We start from the raw sequence: 18825 nt of genomic DNA, 5'->3' as shown, positions 1-18825 counted from the left end.
CACTGAATCCATAGAAAGACAACATAGATATCATTATTGTAAATTTATTGGATCAATGCATTGTTCTGTAAACACCTTATACAATCGACGAATGAGAGGCCAACAATATCCTATACCAACATATCCTTTCTTCTATAGCAATTTGCAACTCCTATTGTGACACCTCAATACCTCACCAGTAAATACCTAACAGTAACCAGCGGCCTCAACAAAATAATCCTCTAATCTCACTCCTCAGCTCTGCTTATTTTTTATTTGTCAGGGCTGAAAAGCACTGAATGGGTATAAGAAGGCTGAAAAGCACTGAATGGTATAAGAATGCTGAATGCCCCCACATCACCACTACCGCCACCAAGAACACAACTATTTTTTGCCGTCAGGCTTGTCACGGTAATTCCTATTCAAAAGCTCAAGGAGAAGAATGGCCGCAGAGTCCTTAGCCTTCTTCACACTCGGCATTGGCTCTCCAATGCACTCGTCAGTCCATCCACGGTCAGATGTATTCACCCTTACCGCATAAACAAATCTTTTGGCATGGGCAGGGCCACCCTCGTTTATGCACCTGTATTGTGGCATTGGCCATTGCCTTCTCAAGCAGATGTCGTTCAGGGTCTGCCTAGTGAACATCTGAGAGCCGTTTTTCTTCTCGCTGTCTTTTTCTGAATCTTTCTTTGCTGCGGTTTCCTTCTCCTTCAAGACAACAAGCGCATTTCTCGCTGCCAATTTTTGTGCCATCTTCTTCTGTGGGTTCTGACCTACACCAATCTGAATACCATCAACAAAAACTTCAACGGTAGCTACATTGGCTGTCCGGGATGCTTTGTATTCTAATCCTTCAGCTTGCTGCTGGCAGCGCTCTTGGAGCTCCCTTACAGGATGCATTGGAAGGGTGTCCGGTGTTACCATTGGATCAAGTAAAGGCTGAAAAACCTGGCATAGCGGTTTAATAAAAAAGAAACTTCAGTATTTTCACATGAGGATGAACAGAGCTTTGTCTCAAGGATACAAAACTAATTACCTTCCAGACTATCGATGTATTATACCCACTATCGAGGAATATTGCCCCAGCAATAGACTCAAAAATGTCTCCAAGGACCTTGGGAGCCTTACAGTCCCCAAGCCCAAAAGAATTGAAACCTGGTTTTGAAAGCTCCTCCTGGACATCCTTTACAAACTCTCGAATCTTCAGAGGACAGAGAGAAATAGTCAGCATTGCTTCCAAAACGCGGAAACAATTTCAACATAACAGAACTCCAGTCCAACCATTACATCATATAGACAAGGAAGTTCACTGCTGAACAAATAAAGAGTAGCCTACCTGTGTCTCCAATGCAGACGATCCATGGCGAAGATGTACATGCAGCTTATGCTTAACTGCAATCCTTGCAAAGTTCTCATTATTAACAGCTGCAGCTCTCAAGTCAGTCAAGCGACCAGGAGGTAGGTCGGTATAAGTGAAAAATAAGTGCTTTGTAATGAGATGATCTAACACAGCATCACCAACAAACTCCAAGCGCTGGTAACATGAAACACCAGATGACGGCCTTGATGCATGTGTGATAGCCTCAACAAGTAAGCCTTTACTCTGAAACTTGATACCCAGTGCACCTTCTAATGTGTCAAAATTGATGCTTTTCATTATGCTCTCAGGTATGATATATGGCTTTGAAGGAGGGATCTCCTGAGGATCCAACTCTGCATGAATCCCAATCCATCTCATCAGGTGGTTTGCAGCCATCTTCCCTCCTGCTACATAGTAGACACCAATAAGTGCTTCCACGACATCTGCTAAAGTTTTGCTTGACAGAACACGATAGCAGCTTGAATCTGCCTCAATTTCACCGTCTTCTTGCATGCTATCTGCATAGTCATCATAAGAGTCCTTTTGTAATTCACTACTAGGAGTAGATTCCTCATCAAAGATGGATCGTTCAGAATCTCTTGTTTCTTCATCAAATACAGGTAACACTCCCGGAGCTGCCCATCTTGATGGGGCAAACCGATCTGCTTGGATATAAGATTGGAGGCTTTTATTCAGAGCATAGTGGTACAGGATCATGTTGCTAACCATCTGTTGTCGCATCCTTGTGAGCTGCCCCTCGTGCTTTTGAGGATATTTTAGGAAAAGGAATCTACTTACAACCCATTTCAAGTATGCATCACCCAGCAGCTCTGCTCTTTCATAGCAGAATGTCTCCTGACATGATGCAGCAGTCAAGGCTTCTAATATCTGCCATGAGCCAGACACAAAAAGAAAGAGCTCTTAATTGATATGGACGATCTCTATTTTATTTGAGAATATAATTTATCTCTTGCACGATGAATCTAGGTGCATAGAGAACAGGTTTATGCTCTTTTCACATTTTCTTTATAATGCAGGCTACACACTTAAATTTTGCCATGCCTATTGTCATGTCCAAAACTAGCATTAATAGCACATGAATTTTGTCCTGGTTTATTTAGCTATTTTTCTCACTAACAACCATGATCCACCAAGGCTAGGAGCCACAATGAAGGCTTAGAGGTGTGTTGCACACTCACTTGGATGTCAGTAGTCTTAGGATAAATTTTAAGTGTCCCATTTGCGAGTAAATTCTAGTACTAGGGGATACTAGAAAGTCTCCCCTAAAAAATGTTGGCTTGAGGGATGCAGATGTACCTTATTTGCAGGAACCGGATAACCAATTATGTCCTTCAGTTGAATTGCAAGAAGCATGCTCTCCACCCTTCTCATTATTGAGGGTAACCTCTGAGCTCCACGAATGAGTGATCCAGGAAGAGGATGCACAAGGCACAATTCGGGTGGTAAATATACATAGTATGTTTTGTCAAGGTTCTCTGAGAACTCTCCATTGGTAGCTGCAAAACAATAGTTGCATACAATCATTATACATGAATGGTCCCACTTGTAACTGTGTTAAGAACTAAGTTCCTCTGTTCCAAATTATAGTTCACTTTAGCTCTAAGTCAAACTTGTCTAACTTTGACCAGGTTTATAGAAAAATATAATAACATCTACAGTACCAAATAAATGCACCACCAATACATATTTCATGGTGAATTCAATGAACTAACCTGATGCTGTAAATATATTGCTTTTTTCTATAAGCTTGGTCAAACTTAGAGTAGTTTGACTTGGGACAAATATAAAGTGAACTATAATTTGCAACAGGCTGAGTATTTCTTTATTAAGTTGATCCAAGGCTCAATGGGACATCCTGGATGGGACTGATAGACCAAGACTAATAAAGAATAGTAAAATATTAAGACTGAAATAATCTAAATGAAGTCTCATGAAAAAGAAATGCACAGCTTTACCTTCAGAATGCTCAAATCTAGGAGAAAGTAGATTCTTGCAATATGAAACACCACGTGCCCGTATGAGAGGTTGTTTCTTATAAATTAGCTCAACACCATACCTGAGAACAAAAACACGAAGGATCACAATATGCTGCTGTAAAGCTATTTTGACAGAAAGAAAGGCAGTACTCTGCTTGTATTCAGGTTCAAAACGTTATCTTACTTCTGCTTGTAGTAATCAGCGTACGAGCTGTACTCCAGTGGACCCAGGTAGCCCTCTTTCCTGGGGAATGAATTTTCTGCGTTCATGTTGTAGCAAATACTGTCCACGTAGAACCTCTTTCCTGAGTGGGCTGCCGTTACAACCATTCCAGCAAGATCTTTAGCATCCCAACATGAATCTGCCATGAACAACTTGCCTTGGTTTTGATAATCATTATAATGCCCCCTATCACGAGCAGGAAGTAATCCAGATGCTTTGACAACATCAAAATCAGCAATGGCGCCTCTAATACCGTAAGTAGGATGGGCCTTCTGTCCAAAAGCAGTTCCATGACGCAATTTTCCGAACCCATATTCCCTCCTATCTCCGCCAAGAGTCCTTTCATTGGTGCCCAGATAGACATCTGGGCGTGCCCTCTGTAGAGGGTTGTTCCAGGCATCAGAGTTCACAATACTGTTAACTAATGTCCAATCTATCTCTCTCAAAACATCCATACATTTCTCAGCCCCCACAGGAACAAAGAGGTATGCTTTTGCTGGATCCCAAGGTGTTGTTGAGGGATCAACATCCACATCAAGTACAATGCTCATGAGCCTAACATGAAAGCTCTTCAGCAGGACCAGCTGGAATCACAGGAGTAGGTATTAGCTACATTAGCGTAAAATTATGGAAATGAGGGCTGATGCTTCACATTTGCCAAGCAAACCAACCTGACTTTCTGTAATTTCAATTGGCCCACGGAATACGAGAGATGCCTTTGTTATCATCGTCCTAGCAACAAAGAGATCCATCGTCGTCGATAAAACCTAAAAATCAAAACATTACAGACTCTAGAACATTTGTTATATCAAATTGTATAATACCACCAGATAACAAATTTACCTCTGCATCCAGCTCATTGCCAAAAATAAGAGCAAAATTTGAAAGTTGTGTAACAAAGGGGTCCTTTGAAGTCCCAATGTTCACACAGTTCACAGAATACATATATAACTTAATAAACTGGGAGCTTTGGCAACCATCTCTTCCAGATAAAATCCATTCTCCCTGTCATAAACAAAATACAGTGAAATGAGACTGCGAGAAAGTAACTAGAATTATAAACCAATTGCAAAGCACCACTAAGACCAATCCTAAGTTCAAACTCATAGATAATGAGTGAGAAAGCAAATACTCACCCGCAAAATTTCAGCAACCCCTTCAGGATAGAATTCTCTATGGCGTGCTGTTCCAGGGAGTGGATCACCTTCATCATTCTGTTCCGTCTTCTCTCCTTCCCCACTTCCTCTATCAGGTAAAAGCATATCCGTGAAGGCACCCATTTCATGTAGCTTCTTACAAGCAGCTAAACAAACAGCCTGCACAAAAAGAGTAAGACATGGTTCAAACTTATGGACAAAATATAGGTCAAAAGCTGAATAATAATTTTTCCAATGGAACTGCCGCTACCTGTTGTGCCAGACGTATTGAACTGCATATAGGGCCTTCAAGCTTCTCAAATGGAGCATTACAAGGGAGTTGAAGCTTGCAAGAATATTCTGCTGAACCCTCTGGTTTCTCATGCTTTTGCATAATAAATTCCGGACGAAGAATTGAGTATCTGAGAGTAGGAAACTCAGGATGAGCCTGCAATTTGAAAAATCATTTGAGCTAGTATACCAACAAATTAGAAGAAGTCTGTACCTGTCACTTGGCAGCTGTGAGCAGTAAAAATGTATGAGTCCAACTGCAGAGTTCAAACTGACAACAGCACCTGTGGATTCAACCTGATACATAGAGTCAGGTGTATCAACAGGGCTTAACATAGAAGTACCATCAAGATGACTGAGATCAGTTCTCTGAATAGCTTCTTTTCTCAATGCCTCCTCACTACTCCGAGCATGTTTCAAGAACGCTTCATGCGACAAATTTCCCCTAGCACAATCAATTTATAAGTTCATGGACTTAAACAGAGCATATTTTAATTGTACCAAAAAATTAGGTGACACACAAGTACCTTTCAAGCATCAATATGTAGTCAGATCCAGGCTTTCTAGCACGACCACGAGACTGTATGTAAGCCAAAACAGTCTTTGCAAGGTCAAACCGAATGACAACATTGCACTGTCGAATATCAAGTCCTTCCTCTGCAACACTAGTTGCAACTAGCAGCGTAACCTGAAAACCGATGACAGTGATTTTGATAATTGGTCAAGTATGAAAGTACAAGCTGCACAAATTAGCTCTAATAGATGCCCCTAAAATAGAGCTGCATAACATGCATAGCACACAGTTAAACCTACTTAATATTAAAACTATAATAGATAGGTACTTAGAAAGAAAAATACAAATGTAAAATTATGTTATGAGTAGAAACATACATGGAAATCATGAAATTTAAAAATCTAGTCACACATTATCACAGATAGTTAAGCCATGCTAGCATAGATAGCACTGAATGTACAAAAGATGGGTGCATCCCATTGAAAATTATGAATAGAAACATACACGACCATCACGAAATTTTTCAATTGTATCCTGCATTTGGCCTGACCGCATCTCTTGGTTGTTGTTATGGCCTATCAAGCTTGCACACCGTATAAAGCCTAATGATGGAAGCTCGGCAAAAACCTATGATGTCAAGAAAGGGAAACAAATCAGAGAATTCATAAATGGTTCAGAAGTAATTGATCTTGGAATGTGGAAGAGCATAGTCTTCACCTTAGGGAGGACTAATGCTGTAACCACTCGCTCTACAAATATGATAGCACGGAAATCCTCAGTTTGCTGATACTTGAGAAGTATTTTAATCAAAGCCTGCACCCTAGGAGTAACTTTCCCATCAGCCACAGCAGCACCAATAACTTCATCTACATGTTCACCTACAGAAACAGCTGGTGGAAAATAACAGCGTTAAAAGTGAAACTGGGGCATCAGTACAATAAAGGATAAAAAGAATAAACAAAATAGGTGCTAATGATAGAATGAAGAAATAATGAAAAATCATAAGGAAAAGGTTAAAAAGAAAAAGATACCATGACTGTCAGGTAGCTCCCCCTCCTCAAGGTCATTTGGCTTGTGGTTTTCAGCATTATGCATTTCAACATCATTATTCTCACTTTTCATCGCAGCCCCTTCAGTCAACTGGCAGTGCAACAAATCAACAACCTTTTTCAAATATGACTCTTGGAACTTGACATCAACCTGATAGTTTGCCCTTTCATCATTCTGTAGTGCTGTTAAGAATGACTGTGCAACCTGAAATTGCGCAGAAATAGCAGTTAGAAACACATGGCAGTTAGCAATACACTAGTTCACTGTTAAATGTGAAGCCAGTACCTTGTAAGCACACCATTGTCCTAGTTCACCCAGAGCATAATTTATAGCTCTCAACTTCTGAATTAAATTAGCCGCACCATCACTTTCTGTACGCTCAGAAACACCATAGACAAGGCGCAGTTCATCTCTGGAGCCTGCATCCCTAGCTCCCATGAACTGCCATTTAGTTCTCTTAGAACTAGAAAGTGCAGCTTCTTCAACTGTGGCCTCCATTTGTTTGATCTGTTCATGGAAAGACAAAAGAGTGGCTGCTTTGTCATAGTGGATAATGACTTCCGATGGCATGGGAACATGTTTCTCAAGCTCTTTCCGGTCTTTGATCGTAGATACTATGCAATCCAGTTTACTCTCAAGATTTCGTATCTTGATAGCACAATCTTCTTGGCTAGTCACTCCTATCCAAATATTAGTATTAAGAAGCATCAGAAAAAAAAAACATACATATAATAGAAGGCAAAGCCATATTTAAACTAAACATGAGTCAGGAAATGCTAAAGAAAATTGTACATGGAGTAGCAAGGATACACTGAGGGGGCAGCAGAGCCATACCCTTTAAGTTAACAGGTGAAGCAGTCATGCCAAACACAACTGGCCTCTTGTCCTTTGGAGTGGTGTGATAAAATTCTGACATGACTAGAGAATATGGGTGCTTTTTCACTGCATGATGGCACTCATCTAAAATCAGAAGATGTATGGCATCCATTTTAATAATACTGTGCCTAAGGATGTTCAACAAAATTTGAGCTGTCATAACAAGTACCTGCATGAGTCATGGATAAGTAACAGAAATAACATTGATAGAAACGATAGCATGAAAAGGATAAACATGTGATTTATGTGCAGTACAATACAAGTGCCACATCTTATATCATATAAAGTGGAAGCCATGGGTGAGATGAACGCGCGTTAATTTTGAAGGCTACAAATCAGGATCCCTTAAGTAGGCTATAAATCCACTACTTAGTTGCAAGACAAAAAGCTCTCTTATACTTGCAAGTTTAGTCTAATTTTATTCTAAGAATTTTGTTGTCACTTACCAGCTCAACAAGCCAAGAGATTTCAACTTGTGCATATAAACCATGTTAAAACAAGCTAATGCAAGAAAGAAAAACATAATTAATAAGGATACAAATCAGTTAAACGTATTGCATTCCAGGACCATGAGAATTCCTGTTAGATACAAAAAAGAAACAATGTACCTCTCGACATGGAAGAGGTTCCATCAAATCGTTCCTAATAAAAAAAGAATAAAATTCAACTCTAAAATTTTTTATTTTAATTGTTAGTGTATTTTTCTTAGACACGCAGGAGAGTTGTGTATCGTTATATTAAGAAGAAAAGGATTTAGAGCCCGTACAACACCACTCTCTCACCAAACAAAAAGCTTGCACAGACTCACCTTCTGATACATACAAAACCCGACCTCAACCAGAACCATAGCCATCAAGCACAAAGGGGTACCTTTCTAATTGTTAGTCTTACGGAGAGAATCCTCTTGCTGTGGAAAAAACTGCCGGCTCCTCACTGTTCTAATGGAGATGGAGGAGGACATGACCAGCTCCCTTGCAGCCGACAGTCCTGTAGAGGGTCGTGGCTAAGGCAGGGAAGATGCACATGGGAGGGGGAGACAGGGGTGGCGGCTTGCCCACACCCAAGGGATAGAGATCGGGAGTGCGAGTTTTCTAAATCTTTCATCGTTTTACAGGTACTCCTATATATTTATAGATAGTTAATATGATTACCAAGACTAATATGTTGGATCCAGTCTAATTACATCTACAACCTTCCTAATTTAAACAAAGAAGCTAAGATAGAAGGCAGCAACACTTTATCTCTCCCGTTTAACATTATTAAGTACAAACTAAGCCCTCCCTAAAATAAGGTATAAATTAAGTCTCTACATAAAACCCCATCACCAATACATTAGTCACCTTTAGATATGTAAATAACATATCTCTATTATAGATTTGCTAATTCTGACTGAATTGCCTGCAAATTAAGTGTAAATGATTCTAAGTCTAAGCAAACACAACAACAAAGCCAAAGTCTCAAGCAAGTTGGGGTAGGTTAGAGATGAAAACCAATATGAGCCACCAACAGGAAGGAAAAGAAAAAAGGGGAAAAACCTTATATAAAAATACAAAACATCAATAATAGTAATATTATTAGGAGATAAAGGTTTATTCATGGTTAAGCACATGGATTTCCATGCGCTTCTATCCCAGGACAATTCTCTCAGTATACTCCACCCTTTGAAGTCCCTTTTTCCTGCCTCCTCCCATGTCAGGTTTGGTCTCTAAGCAAACACAGCATTCAAAAAAATATCTTAATAACAATGTTATTACATGAGATGGATTTTTTTCCTGTAACAGCTGGAATTTCCCCCCTAGTAACAGCTTTACTATAGGTTTTTGTTTTTAAAGTCCTTAAGAAAGAATCATTCGTTATTCTTTTATGCATGACTACACCTATGAATGGAATAGTTTAGAAATCATAAATACACAAGTCAATTTGATTAAAGTTATGTATGCCTAAAACATATTTTCTAGAAAATTGAACAAGCACACCTTGCTTCAGGGGACATAGGTCTGAAGCCTCTTTGGTGTGGATCCTTATTTTCCGCCACTCTTCTAATCAATAGATTTCAAAAGAATTTCGATTTCTTTTCTAAAAAGAAAAATTCTTTAGTTATGCAAAAATAAGTGATTTAAAAAACAACTCCTTTCTCACATTTCCAAATTATTGCAAATATCAATAAATTGAGCGTTTGGATTCTTGGAGTCATCGTGTCATTTTCTCTTAGTCAGCTCCATCTAATATTACCTACGGCTACAAGCTCTCGTACTACGAAGCAAAGCAGTTGAAAATTATCTCTGTAGTAACTAGTATAATTATATCAATACAACCCAAATGATTATCACAGAGCACCTGCCTTGCATCTTAAGGGAAAATACAGACAAAAAAAACTGAAAATAGCAGGTAGGATTGCAGCCACCACATTGAATCAGTGAACGCAGACTATTAAGACAGGAAAAGAGAAACTCTAGTTTATGTCTATATCAATATCTGCTGAACTAGAGAACGAGCTGTAGCTCAGTTGGTGGCGTTTGCTGGTGAGCACGCTTCTCACCAGCGTTCAAACCCTAGCTTCCCAGCAGGTGCTCTCACCGGGCTGAGTCTCCAAATAAAATCTGTAGCCTCTCTCGCATGAAGCCACAATTGGGATGTGATGTGCCCATCGTATACGAGACCTTGAACGGTTCCGGTGATCTCTTCAAGGATGCAGTTTTATAATACTAAGTGCAGTTGGTAGGTCTGAGGGTGTACGTACGGTGTGAGTGGGTGTGCGTGTGTGTTTGCATATGTTCAGATGCTAAAGGTTGAGAGGCGTAAAAAAATATATCTGTTGAACTAGTAAAAAAAATATTCCTGTTAGGTGACAAGTGCACTATTTTACTCAAATATATAAATTAATTGTTCTGAGGAAATATACTGTAGTAATGGCAACTGCATATAGAAGGAAAGGAAACTACATCTGGAGCAAGACATCTAGAGCAAGATATTATTATTACAACTCAAATAATCTGCAAAGAAACAGTTAGACTTCATTCAGGTGTCTTGGCTATCAACCAGTTAAATGGACAAGTTAGTGAGCATTAGTCTCCTAAGTCAAAGTGCAGTGGGCTATGCACAGGTTTGGTAAGAACTTAGCCATGAGACATTTTTACATAACAACAGTTTGGAAATAAAAGAGCAACAACGCCAAGGAATTTACCTGTTTTGACTCAAACTCTCGCTGCCACTTTCTAGAATCCCAGAAATCCTGCCCCATCTCCCCACAGTAGTGCCCAACACGATAGCCAGTCCTCTCGCGTATCACTTCAGCTTGCTGCAATTCCACCAAGAAAATATGAATTGCAACCACAAAACTTGCGACAAGAACTTCTAAAGGCTCACTCTTTTATCAATACCTGATACACAAGAGGCACTTTAGGCACCAAGAAAACAGCAAGCATCTTTTTGTTCTCCTTGAGCATTTTGTCACAAATACTTTTAATGAGTAGCACAGCTATGAGAGTTTTCCCGGCACCAGTCTCAAGGAAGGCAATTGTGTTCCTGCTCTTTGCTTGCTCAAGCACCTCGAGCTGGTACTGCCTCGCCTGCTCCTCGGTGACAGGCTTTTCCTTCTGCGCGGCTACTGTCCGATCCACCTCCACCTTACTCTCCACAGGGTTTCCATCTTGAGTCCTGGCACGCTTTCCTTGGCGGTCCACTTCAGCCTCCCACATGCCATGGCGGAACACCATCTTGCCGCCACGGTCACGCTCCCAGAAACCCCGGGCCTCGCGTCGGTGGTGATCATGGGCGTAGTGACCGTGGTCACGGTCGCGTTTACGCGGCCTCTCGTACTCCCGCCGTCCACGCCGGTCCTCCCAACCACGAGAGGGAGGAGGCGGCATCGGACGCCGCCGACAGTCGTGGCGTGATTCCCCGGTACCACCTGCAGTGAGACGCTGGCGCTTGCCGTCCCTCCACTCCCCACCGCCACCACGGCCATTGGCCACGGCGACCGGGGACTCCCTCCTGGGCTCCTTCCTCGCCTCCACAGCGTGGTTCCTCTGCGCCGCGTCCACCACCGCCACTGCATTGTGGGCCACGGCCTTAGCCACCTCCTGCAACTGCGGCTGCAGCTGCGGCGGAGCCACGGGCGCGGGCGCGGGCGCAGGCGCAGGAGGCGGCGGCGGCGGTGCCAGCGTGGGGGCGCTCTCGGCGTTGATGCTCTCGAGTATCCGATCGATCTCGGCGACGAAGCCGTCGTCGGCGCCGCAGTCCATCGCCGGTATGAGGCCCGGGTCGAAGTCGGCGGACGCGGCGAAGTCGATGCCGCACAGCAGCGACGCGCCGTCCTCGCAGGCGTCGTACCAGTACGACGCCGCCGCGTGCTCGCCGCCGCCGGCGTCACCGCCTCCTCCTCCTCCCGCCATCACGCCGCGAAACAGCTGCACCAACAGCAGTCACAGCGATAGTTACAGACCACACAACTCCTCCAGTAATCAACCAGCAGCAGGAGAACAGAGAACAATCGGAATAAGAATCTCAGAGGAAGGGGGGCGAAGACGAATGTCGCTACTACTTGTGGGCGTCGCGGCGGCGGGTGGACCGGGAGAGAGAGAGTGGAAGAGAAAGAGGCGGTGATAAACCGTACGAATCACGCAAACGCGCGGCGATGCGCAGCGCAGTGGGGGTGGAAGGGGAATGGAGTGGAAAGGGGGTGGGGGATGGCGATGCTGGGTTCCGATTCCGATATGGGGGTGGGGGATGGCGATGCTGGGTTCCGATTCATTCGACGGTGTATCAACGCTACTCTTTCTCTTCTCTCTCTCTCTCTAGCTCTGATCCTCTCTCTCTCTCTCTCTACCTTCACGTCCCTCGTGTGCTCTCCCAGCTCTGATTGAGGGAGGGAGGCGCCCCCAGCCGAGAGAGACTCGACGAAACAGGGGGAAGAGGGGGGCGAGGAAGAGGAGGGCGGAGGCAGCACACGGGAACCCGATTAATGGACCCTCCCACCCTCCCCTGGGAGCAGTCGCTCTCCCACTGACGTGCGGGCCAGGGGTGCAGGCCAGGGTGTGGCGCGGTGGACCGGGCCTAGGGCCTAGGGCCCGTCTCGTCGTGCACGGGGCGGGGCGTATGGGCGGGGCCTGCCGCGCCTAGTGGGGCGCGTGCGGTACGGGTCCAACTGCCCTTGGACTGGGGCGTTTGTTACCTGTCGTGCGGGAATGACCTGCCGTGCCGGGCCCAGCCGCAGCGGCCGCGGGTCCATGAGGGGTGGCGTGTGCCGCGAGTGCCGAGGCTGGACAGGACACTGGTGTGAAGGACTCCTCTGTCCTCTCTGTGTGCGGGCGTGTCAGAGCGGCTCTTCGCCCATGGCTCATGGGTCATGGCCAGGGCTTCGGCCGCAACGCCGGAGTGGGCGGCTTCGTACGGCGGGCACGGCGTCAGTGCCCGTCCGTACCCGCGGCGAGGCGGTTGCTTGAGATGCATACTCTGCGGGAAAAAAAAAAAGAATGCAACTCGGAGTCGAACACCGTTCGATCAAATTTATATAAAAAAATATTAATATTCACGTCCCTGCGTAGATTTAGTATGAAAATATATTACATAATTAATTTATTGATATTTATTTTGTACCATAAATATTAATACTATTTTGTATAAATTTGATCAAATTTAAAATTAGTTGACTTCTCGGGACATTTTTTTCAGGATGGAGGGAATAATTAGCTTAGGAACAATATTCCTAAGGCAAAATTTGCTATAGGACAAAGTAATGTCTATGGCAAAATTTGCTATAGGACAAAGTAACGTCTATTTGTTGACGGACACAGTTCAAAACACGTTATGCTGGGCACACACTCTCATTTTATGACAATTTGAAATATCACTTTTGCTCATGACTCTAATGGTCAGATTCTCCTTCCTCCCTCAGTCCCTCCCCTCCAATTATTTCTCCTTCTTTTTTTTTCCACTCCACGATCCAAGTGTGATCTTGGATCTTGACCACCTGTGGACCTCCTAGTGTGGCACACTTCGCTGCGTCGGCCGCTAAGCTTGATGGGTCGGAGCTTGCCACACTGAACGTGGAGCTTGCTGCGGGCGGACGTAGGGCCCTTAAAATCGAGCTCCTTCTCGAGCGGACCTGGTGCTAATGTGTCGCAGCAGGAAGAAGAGGTGGAACGGCTTGAAGATGCAGCGGCAGCTACTTTGCTGGGTGAAGGAGGAGAGGATAGAGCAGGAACATGGTTCGTCTAAATTTCCCGAGCAGGACAGCTAGAAGACGTGGATCTCTTTGCCGGAAACCAAGGTCGATACTTCTAGAGGAATGAAGGAAGAAGAAAGAGGAGAAGCGGAGGGAGGTGGGAAGAAGAAAGGGCCTGGCGGTCTGGCCGATGGGTCAAAAAGAATATTTCGCTCAATTTCTCTCCCCTACTATTTTCATCATCATATGTCTTTCAGCAAAATTAATACACAACTAGAGTGTCACCAAACATATTACGTGATGTCTTCCGACAAACCAACATTACCTTTTATGTCTCCTGTCGCAAATTTTTTCCATGTCTAATTACTCATTTGAGATCCGAAACTTGATAAGTAGGTGCAAATGGTCACCTGGAACAAGCACAAACAAAAGAAAAATACCATGCTGGCCGCTGATCTATAGGTAAATGAAACAGATTCGATGAACTTTACATAGCCATGATCTTTGATTGTCCATTCGAGCTACAAATAAAATATCATTTTTTTTACTTTAGCCCGATCTAAAACATACTTCTTCTTCATGTTATTTTATATCACCTCCAAAAATAACTGACTTTCACAAAATATATTATTCTAAGACCCTCCATCTATGTGTTATAATGCATGATATGACTTGACACGGTCTTCCAAACAACATTTTGACCATTCATTTATCTTATATTATATTGTTTATTGCAATAAACTTATAACCATTGTAGAGTATATTTGATTACGAATTCAACTATATAAACTTTAAATTATAAAAATAAAAAATTAATAGTCAAATTATTAGTCAAAGATTATAAAGTTTGAACCTTGATATACGTGTGCGCCTTTTAAATAAAAACGGCGGGAGTATTATAGAATAATTTCTATCTAAAAATAAAAACAAAACTTGAAACCGAACCTTGCTCAGCTCAATTAACACGACTCTGCGTGTTACCATAACCCAGCTGTCAGCTGGGCACCCTCGAGCCCACCAGAAGACTTGTATGGACCCGATCAGGAGAATGTACCTGAAACATGCTCGGACATGAAGACTACTCTGCACGACGTGTAGGCTTCATGGACCCCCCGAAGACTAGTCGGGTCCAAAGGAAACTACTCTACGAGTTAGAGTAGGACTCTGTAATGTACTCGACTAGGACTCCTGCCATGTAACCCTGCTCCCCCGACTATATAAGGGCGACAGGGACCCCTCCAAACAACAAGCGCAACACAACACAAGTTCAATACAACCAACACACAGGATGTAGGGTATTACGCGATCTAGCGGCCCGAACCTGTCTAAATCGTGTTCCTTGCGTCACCATCGGCTCCTTGATTCTCGACGACACCCACCGCACAAAAGACCACCTTGGTTACTCCCTAGGCGGGTTGCCGGTCTAAAACACCGACAGCTAGCGTGCCAGGTAGGGGGTGTCGCCGAGTTTCTCCGCGTGAGATCGATGGCACCAGTAGTCATCAAGCCAGTGTTCGCTTTCGAAGCGGATGCAACTTTCGTCTTCGACTCCTGGCTCTGCATCGCCGATGGCGCTGGATCTTTTCAACGCTACATCATCAACAATTAGGAGAAGAAGTGTCCTGATGAAAACTCTGATCGTCAAGAAGTAGAGGATTTCGTCGGGAAAATCAAAAAATTCAACATCAATGACATCGAGTTCGACTACACCTCGGACTCAACCTCGACTCGGACTAGCAAATGTCGGCTGGCGTCTAAGTCATCACGCAAACCGACTGCAACCCGAAGTTGGTTCCCAATCAAACTCCGCAACGCAGCCAGAGTCTGCCAAGAACTCCTTAAATAAGTCCAACCCGAATTCGAGTCAGTTAAAGACTGTGACTACGACTCGGACTCCATCCAAGAGATCCCTTTATCAGGCCCAGCTCAAAGTTTGGTAATTACTTCGACTCCACAAGGTAGATTCATTTATTGGCCTGGGATGAAGCCATCGTTCCTTGCCCAAGATTACGAGTCGCGCCTTGTCGCTCATATGAACAACCTCCCATATCGAGAGGGTATCCCGCTTACTTCAACCCACGTAGAGGGAAGCACTACGGAGATTGTAACATCAAGCTCTGAAAGCTATTACCCGTAGCAGACTACAAGATATGTACTCGGGTCCTCACCCACAGTTTATTAAACAACAAAGTTCTTTGGCAAACACTACCAATCTTTGCCTCCGCTCGGCTATTCACAGCCACTCGAGCTCTTCAGCTCCGCGAGCCCCAGCGCTCTGCCTCTGACTTGATTCCACCAAGTCTCCTCGAGTTATCACAACTCCTCGGCTATGCACAGCCACTCGAGCTCTTCAGCTCCGCGAGCCCCAGCGCTCCGCCCTCGACTTGTTTTCATCAAGTCTCTTCGAGTTATCACAACTACATTCTGAGTGGCACTAGTAAACTCTTGGAGATCACCCTTTACCTTCTCCACAGTTCTAGCATGACCTCTACAGGACATCATAGCCAACGCCAGCATCACTGCCATCCGATGTTCTCTCTCCTTCTCGTGCTCATAAGCCGGTTGAGTTTCAGCCAGTGACGCCCTGAGGTGGATAGCCTCATCGGCCACCCGGTCGTGAGCATTTCTCTAGTCAAGCAGTTGGCTACTCACAGTGGCCTTCTTGCCTTTGAGCTCTGTGTCAAGCAACAAACATATCAAAGAAGAATCTATGACTACGATTAAACATACTCAACTACGAGTGCTCATCCTGATATCTCTGATTCAAAGATCTATAGCGATTCTCCAGTCGCTCCTGAAGGACTTCATGATGGCTCGTCTCAATCGCAAAAGACTTTGCGGCCTCCTCATGAACTCTCAAGGAATCTGTAAGGCGGCGACACTCTTGCTCCAATTGCGCCACCCACTGTACGGCTTCACTGCGCTCCTGAAGAGCCCGAGTATTTTTCTGGACCTTATCATACGGATCCTACAACAACACAACATAAGCATCAAGACTTGTCAAAATATAATTACTCGAAAAAAATGGGTTATATACGCACCTGAAAGTTCTGGATAGCTCTCTTGATCTCCGACTCCGATGGCAGCTCGAGTATTGGACCCATAGTGCTCTTGACGACTTGAGGCTCCGGCACTTTACTCATAACAAAGACCCTGACAAGAAAAAAACCAAAGGTTAGCTACTGGGTATAAGGGAGCTCCCCCTCAATAGCATCTCTACTCCAATAACATACCTGTTGCACCGTCTTCGCTTACTCCTGTCGCAACAATCAATGCCAGAGCATCAGCACCAGTCGCGCTCACAGTCGACGTAACTTCAGCTGTTGTAGGCAGCACACCTCCAGAACTCTCGGGGACTGTAAGGTCCTCCACTGAGTGGATGACCTCCTGCAACATAGTCATGGTAGCACCCACGAGACTTGCATCTTCGATCTCAGGTACATCATCCATAGTCAAGCCGACTACGGGCTTAGGAACAATAGTCGACATACCAACCTCAACCTTCGCCTCCACCTCGACGGGAATAATGTCTTCGGCATCCCTGGATCGATCAAGTCACAAGATTATCATCCGGCTACAGAGTACAAAAATCATCAAACAAAAGAAAAGACTAGACGAGTCCTTACCGGGCTGATCGCGGTGCCAGACGAACACGCCTCTTTTCGACTACCACCGGCTGGTCACTCGGTACTAGCTCCACAGGGGGCCACGGGAAGAAAGTCCTCCACATTCTCGCCAAGTCTTGAAAGAACCAAGGTTGAGACTACGTATGCACGACTACCAGAACAGATCCCGTACTCACCGCCAGTAACATCCTCGGGCAATGAGGCGTCAGCAGCTACTTCTGGTGTCTTCACAGCATCTGCCACTCTATCAGCCGACGGCTCTCAGACCTCGTTCACCGAAGCCGTGGCCTCATCACCTATTGGGTCAGTAGCCTGCCCAGGGGCTCCCAGCTCGGAGGCTCCCGGCTCGAGGGCTACCGGCTCGGGGGCTACCTCCTTGGGGGCTGTTGACCCTAAGGTTGATGGCGCCTCATCCACGAGCAGCTCTTCAAAGGCCTCGATACTTGCAGCCGCATCTCTGGCAATCGTGACTACTTCAGCAGAAGTAGCCTTGTCATCACCAAAAGTTAAGTCGGCAGCCTTTTCAACATACATACTAATATCATCAGTATTCTGCAAGCAATACGACTAAGTCAACAAGAAACTCAAAGTACTCAAATAATTACAACGCATGACTACGTACCTTGGTACTCCTCGGGGGTCAAGTCCGAAGCAGTCGCAGCATGCTGAGTAGTGGGTTTTTTCCGCACTACTCGGCGTTTCTTAGCCGGAGGAGCGGAAGGCGCAACTTCAGTTTCATCCCCGGCTACCTCCTCATCCTTGGAAGGTGTGGTCCAGGAACCAGCCAGCACCCGGGACTACAAACCACAAGACAACATTGTTACTCGGGAAGTACTACTTGTCAACAAAATCAACCGACTACATCTTCGACTACGCAAATGAACAAAGAGAAGCAAACATACCTCTGCTGGTTCATACCAGCTGTCGAAGTGTCGGAGGACTCCTAGGAATACTGGCACTCCTCGATAGTTCATAAAGAACTTACCCAACAACGCCTCCACGTCGTTGTCGGATACATCTTCAGGGGACATACGCGACGGGTCATCAAAACCCGTGTACTCGAAGCCCCAATGATCACGCTGCTGCAGGGGTTGTACTCTGCGCTTAAGGAAACTGGCGGCTACGTGGATCCCAGTCAACCCTAAAGTTTGCAACTCGGTAATCTGCGCCAACAAGTCGGTGATCTCACGGGTATCCTCAGGCTCCGTTACCCAGTTGTCCGCATGTTTCGGAGCATGGCCGGTGACTACTGGCAAGACAGGATCATGGTTCCCAATATAAAACCATCTTCTTTTCCAATCGTCGTGGGATTCAGGCAGGTCGTACTCGAGATACGCACCCAAGTTTCTCAACTGAAACCCAGCTCCTCCAAAGACTTCTGTCCTAGTCCCACTGGGTTGTGGTTTACACCAAAACAACTTCCTAAACGAGTCCAAACTAGGCAGAGTACTCAAGTACACTTCACACAAGTGTACAAAGATAGCCATATGCAGCACACTATTCAGATTCAAATGGACTAGTTGAAGATTATAATACTCGAGAATATCTCTGAAGAAGTCAGAGGTAGGCACCGCCAGGCCTCTCTCGATAAAGTGAGCCAGCAT

General features: G+C 44.6%; 1 protein-coding gene across 1 annotated transcript; it reads right to left on the bottom strand.

Moving 5' to 3' along the window:
• Positions 1-13: 13 nt before the first annotated feature.
• On the bottom strand, positions 14-12355 carry LOC117839242 (endoribonuclease Dicer homolog 1). The gene is made up of 20 exons (XM_072291071.1): positions 11973-12355; positions 10810-11838; positions 10614-10727; positions 7388-7598; positions 6839-7233; positions 6535-6757; positions 6221-6393; positions 6008-6130; positions 5517-5677; positions 5204-5434; positions 4970-5120; positions 4699-4878; positions 4406-4567; positions 4234-4329; positions 3524-4146; positions 3319-3419; positions 2660-2859; positions 1319-2230; positions 1019-1183; positions 14-930 (listed from the first exon to the last, which is right to left on the bottom strand). The coding sequence occupies exons 2-20, from the start codon at positions 11821-11823 to the stop codon at positions 364-366; spliced, it is 5802 nt and encodes a 1933-aa protein (XP_072147172.1). The 5' UTR covers positions 11824-11838; positions 11973-12355; the 3' UTR covers positions 14-363.
• Positions 12356-18825: the final 6470 nt, after the last annotated feature.

This window comes from Setaria viridis, chromosome 9 (genome assembly GCF_005286985.2).
Source record: "Setaria viridis chromosome 9, Setaria_viridis_v4.0, whole genome shotgun sequence".
NCBI classification, from domain to species: domain Eukaryota; kingdom Viridiplantae; phylum Streptophyta; class Magnoliopsida; order Poales; family Poaceae; genus Setaria; species Setaria viridis.
Note: the sequence above shows the minus strand (reverse complement) of the source record. Positions and strands in the feature narration are given on the sequence as shown.

What these genes read in the sequence shown, in the direction of transcription:
- LOC117839242 (XM_072291071.1), bottom strand. Translation starts at nt 11,823, where the DNA reads ATGGCGGGAGGAGGAGGAGGCGGTGACGCCGGCGGCGGCGAGCACGCG. An exon ending in TTCACCTGTTAACTTAAAGG is followed by an intron (nt 7,234 to 7,387) that starts GTATGGCTCTGC and finishes ATATTTGGATAG; the next exon opens with GAGTGACTAGCCAAGAAGAT. An exon ending in GGGTTGCTGAAATTTTGCGG is followed by an intron (nt 4,568 to 4,698) that starts GTGAGTATTTGC and finishes TGTTTATGACAG; the next exon opens with GGAGAATGGATTTTATCTGG.